Source organism: Salminus brasiliensis, chromosome 7, assembly GCF_030463535.1.
Source record: "Salminus brasiliensis chromosome 7, fSalBra1.hap2, whole genome shotgun sequence".
Classification (NCBI taxonomy): Eukaryota; Metazoa; Chordata; class Actinopteri; order Characiformes; family Bryconidae; genus Salminus; species Salminus brasiliensis.
Genome location: NC_132884.1, coordinates 18,080,878 through 18,085,600, shown reverse-complemented (window position 1 = coordinate 18,085,600; position 4,723 = coordinate 18,080,878). Strand labels below are relative to the sequence as shown.

At 40.9% G+C, this 4,723-nt stretch overlaps 1 protein-coding gene across 1 annotated transcript; it reads left to right on the top strand.

Moving 5' to 3' along the window:
- The first annotated feature begins 242 nt into the window (after positions 1 to 242).
- On the top strand, positions 243 to 4,085 carry znf326 (zinc finger protein 326). Its single transcript, XM_072682973.1, has 13 exons — positions 243 to 325; positions 456 to 502; positions 902 to 989; positions 1,107 to 1,455; positions 1,697 to 1,862; positions 1,973 to 1,989; positions 2,170 to 2,215; positions 2,435 to 2,516; positions 2,915 to 3,062; positions 3,187 to 3,280; positions 3,485 to 3,615; positions 3,770 to 3,865; positions 3,978 to 4,085. Exons 1-13 carry the CDS (start codon positions 243 to 245, stop codon positions 4,083 to 4,085), a joined length of 1,455 nt encoding a protein of 484 aa, XP_072539074.1.
- The last annotated feature ends 638 nt before the right edge of the window (positions 4,086 to 4,723 follow it).

Sequence of the window (4,723 nt, the reverse complement as noted above, 5' to 3'; positions counted from 1 at the left end):
CACTGACTTCAGTTTAGCTGTGGTCTAATTAGCGTCTAGTTAAACCTGGTCCTCTGTTTGGGTAAGTGTAACATCTGTTTTGCTGGGCTCTCTGCTTTCGTTAACCTTGTCTGATCAGGCGCATGTTGATCAGCTAGGTACTGCTCCTTCATCCTAAACGATAGCTAGTATGCTTGGTAAGTGACTGGCCTGCGCTTTGTTCAGTCATTTGTGTTTGCCTTTTAGCCTGAAGTTTTAGGATGATGACTTCTGGAGATTCAAGAGGAAGGCTCTCTGAATATGCTCAAAGATCACTAGGTCAAGAGGCCTGTGGTCTTTTTAAAAAGTAGGTTCTTGCTTCATGTCTTAACCGCCATGAGAGTAGCGTGGTCTGTCTTGGTTAATGCAAGGTCTTTTCTAGATTTACTGCAAAATAATTACTCAGTTCATGTGTTTTTATGTTTGCATGTTTTCAGGTTTGCAGATGGAGGTCAGTCATTGATGTCAGCACCTGAGAATGCAGGTAAATACTTGCATTCTAATGTTAAGGGAATTGCAACACTTCAGCTACCCTGATCAACATCAGCTGTGATGGGATTTTGCCTTAAGAACACATTGAGATGTTTCTTTTAATAAAACTTCATACTGTGACTTAAAAGCTGCTGCAAATACATTACACCCGTGTTTAAGGCTGTTTTAGGCAAGAGAAAATATCTAGCTAGCTATTAATTGTAAATTTATATTAAACTGTGGCAGTGCTACAACGATCATGACTAATGCAATTTTTTTCCAGTTCATGAGCACAATGTTACAAAATACTTCTACTACTTTATGAAGCATTTGAGTTCTTAAACACTTCTCATTGCATGTCTTTTTTTTTTTTTTTTTTTTTTTTTTTTTTTTTTTTTAAATAAATAAATAGAGAGGTGTTGCAGTTGGCAAGAGTTCAGGTTGTTCCCATCTAGATCTTCAGAATCCTTTGAAACGTTTGAGACGGACAGCTCTAGCGGGTGAGATGGCATGAGCTGGACTTCTTCTGAACTTCACATTGAGGTGATTTTCTTTTTTTTTTCTCCCCCCTTCAGTTTGATGACCGGTACTGTTCACCTTGCTTAATGTTTCACCAGATATGGAGCCTATGAATCTTTTGATCTCATGTCCCCAAACAACAAACCCTGTAATGGAGGATATGCAGACATGTGCCCTGCTGCCTGGATGGATGACATGCCGTTAGGTTGGCGTATGCATTATCGAGAGTCTTCGGGAAGGTCCAGGTCGCCACTGTCGGACAGTGGCAGAAGGAGTAATTACTCCTCCTTCAAAGATGTCTCTGCCCCTTCTGATTCCTGTGTTGCTACAGACACAAGGCCAGCACCCATTGGCTCTCGTGGCAGAGCGAGATCTGTGTATATCGAGCACCTGTACGGAGCGAGGGAAGGAGATACTGCAGCGGAGTGCAGAGCAAAAAGCAGAGGCGTAAGTATAGAGGGGACATTGTTACGCTCTACATGACAACCTCAGATGCTTAAGCTTGCTTTGTAAAAAAATATGCTACATGGCTGGTTATTAGATGTATTTATCCCTCTGTTGGGTTTATAAATGTCAGATGTTGCACAAACATGCAGCCAATTCCTTTTAAATTAAGTCAAACATCTTGCTTTTTGATTTAATGGTATACGTGACTCTAAATTCTTCCCCCTCCCACCTTTCCAATCAGTTTTGTGGGCTGAGGGGGGCTGTTGGCATACAGAACTACCGCTCTAACGTGGTGGTGCCAGTGTTCCGTGGGACTAAGCGGAAGATGATGGCCCCAGTGTGTTCGAGCAAGTTTGTCAAGAAGCAGAGGATTGTCAGAGCACTTCCCAAAAAGGAAACTGGTGCAGGTGTGTCTGTAAGACGCATGTGTGCTTAAAAATTTCAGCTTATAGAGTCTTAAAGCTATGTTTTACTGTAGAGGTTCCGCAGTGTCTAATTTGTACTTTGTCTTCTCCAGCACTGAAATTCACACAGGTGAGACTGTCTCTATAGATGATCACCATTTTGCAACTGGCATGGGTATGGTGCTTGAGTGCCATACCCTGAGTTTATCATTAAGCCCACTAAGATGAACAATACTTTTTTTTTTTTTTTTTTTTTTTTTTTTTTTTTTTTCCCTTTCCCTTCCTTTCCCCCCTATACAAATAAATCAAGCACCAACATGATTCACTTGATGGAAAGGACATGAGCACAGAAAATGGTATGTACTTGCTGTTTGACTGCTGTTTGCGTCTTAACACTTGAGTAAGCCTAAGAAAGCCATAACAGTTGTCTGAACTATTTGCACTGTTATGTCCACAAATCTGTAGCACAAAGTTTGCTATCCCCTATGAATGGCTAACTGATGTTCACATTTTAAAGTGAGGGCCAACATGTGTGTTCAAGTTATGCTATGTGTGTACCATGTTTTTGTGTTCAGTGGAGGATAAGAAAACTCGAGTCAGAGAGAAGAGAAGACGCAGACGAGAAAAGAACCATGAGAAGTATGGAGACAAGCACAGGTAAGTGTCCCCCCTGTGGTTCACCCAAAGTAGCAAGTACTAGTTTTGTAGTTTGTCCTTCTGTAGATGAGCCTCAGCAGGTTCTTGGTGAGAAGTTCAGTTGTTTTTGCTTGGTAGGAGATGCTCAGAATCAACAGCCACCTTTAGTTCCTGTCCTTGTTGGCAAATGTATACATGGCACAGTAATTTTCCATATTATAAAGATAGCTTGGTCCAAGTTGCCAGGCTGGTCAGGTTTAGATGCATTAGGGCAGTGAAATCTCCAAACATTTTTGGACTACGGCTCTCCAGAACCAATATTTTTGAGTGAGTGCTCATGACTGCCCTCTGTGTTTAGTGTAGCCTTTTGTAAGAACTGCAATAAAAGACTAATCTTCTGTTTCTGTATTTCTGTATAGACTTGCCTTCACATGTGCCTTTTGCAAGTTTCGCACATTTGAAGACCAGGACATCGAGAAGCACTTTGGAAGCACGTATCATCGTGAAACCCTTGACTACATTCGACGACAAGCAAAGTTTGATGACCGGGTCATTGGCTTTCTTCATGTAAGTGGGGTGTGTTGGGTTTTTTTTTTTTTTTTTTTTTTTTTTTTTTTTTTTTTTTTTAATTGAGGGGGGGGCAATTTCAAATACAGTGCCTTTGCCAACATGTCCCTTCTCTCTGATAAAGGACTGTATGGTGCACAAGTTTCGTAAAACAGTGTCTGCTTTATGCAAGTTGCGAACTGCCTCGGACCAGAAAACAAACCAGAAAGTTATGGAAGGTATGGTTTTCCCCTCAAGCACTTTTCTCTGTTGTAGAGAAAGGAAGTGGCACAATATAATGACTCTGATGCATATAATGTATGTTTCCATGAAATTTCTCATTAAAATGACTTTTGGAAACATGGTGGTCTGTGCTGAAGTTCTGTTTTGTACTCCTCACCAGGGTCTAATGGGTGGTGATGTTCTACTTTCTTCTTTAACAGGGGTGACTGAGGATGACTACATGAGGAAGGTGGAGGTGGTGCACTGTATGGCCTGCAGCATGTACATTCCTGCGTTCTTCACTTCAGTGCAGCAGCATCTCAATTCTCCCCCACACCTAAAAAACAAAGTGGTATTGACCCTCTTCAGTATTCTGTACAAACCTATTTGAGGCCGTGGGCTGGATTCACAATGGGGTCTTCATGGTTCTTAAGATGGCTGCTTTTCAGATATTTTCTGACCTCATAATAGGGTTAGGTGGTCAATGTGTTGTCTCTTTTACTAAGGTGTATAAGGAGCAGCTGAAAAGGGAGAGTGTGCTTACGGCCAAGGCTATAATAAATAATGACAGTGTTAAGGTTCGCTATGAGAAATATATGAAGGTAAGGATGATGTTTTGAGCTTGTAATGGAAGTTCTTGCAATTAATGTCATATTTGAGTATCTGGTCTGTGAATTCATTGTTTCAAGCTATGGCCCTGTCTTCTGACTGCAGGGAGAGGACCCATTTGTAAACGATTCCAAAGAAGAGACGAGTTCAGATTCCTCAGAACAGGAGAAGCCTGATGAACCTGAAGATGACAAGGTGGAAATTGGTGACTGAAAATAAATGTCTGTTGTGCTGCTCTGTAGCCATGTGTTCTGGTGTACTAAACTGTACTAAGCAGTCTTGCGCATGACTGCTTTGGACTGTGTTCCTGGTGCTCTTCTCCAAGTGAAGCACATCTTTTCTGACTCTGGTTGTTTTGATTTGAAGCCTCTTTTGTTAAATGTAATGTGAGATTGTTTTTGTTTACTATGTGCAGGCAAGAGTACTGTTCCTATTATTGCTAAAAAGCATGGGATATAGAAAATTAACTTTATAGTGTCTAGCAGAAGATATCCATGTGGCTGTTATAAAGAGTGTCTGCAATTAAATTATGTAACGGTTGTTCTGGGTCGTCCTTACGCTTTCAGTAATGTGAAGGAGCATGAGGCCAAATTTAATGTTTTTAAATGTTGGCAATTTTTTTCTTCCTTTCTGTAAAGGAGTTATTTGGACAATAGCAATGATTGGAAATGCATATGCTTCCACCAGAGTTACACTTGCAGCAATTCGTCAGAAATGTTTCTGTTGATAGGAGTGTAGGCACTAACTGCAAAGAACAAAGTTACGTTTTGTTGCACATATAATCCAATAGTACAGCATGTAGTGTATGGTAAAATGGAAGCAGTGAACATGCACTCTTGCGTAGGCTGTGT

What these genes read in the sequence shown, in the direction of transcription:
- znf326 (XM_072682973.1), top strand. Translation starts at nt 243, where the DNA reads ATGACTTCTGGAGATTCAAGAGGAAGGCTCTCTGAATATGCTCAAAGA. An exon ending in GTCAGCACCTGAGAATGCAG is followed by an intron (nt 503 to 901) that starts GTAAATACTTGC and finishes ATAAATAAATAG; the next exon opens with AGAGGTGTTGCAGTTGGCAA. An exon ending in CACACCTAAAAAACAAAGTG is followed by an intron (nt 3,616 to 3,769) that starts GTATTGACCCTC and finishes TCTTTTACTAAG; the next exon opens with GTGTATAAGGAGCAGCTGAA.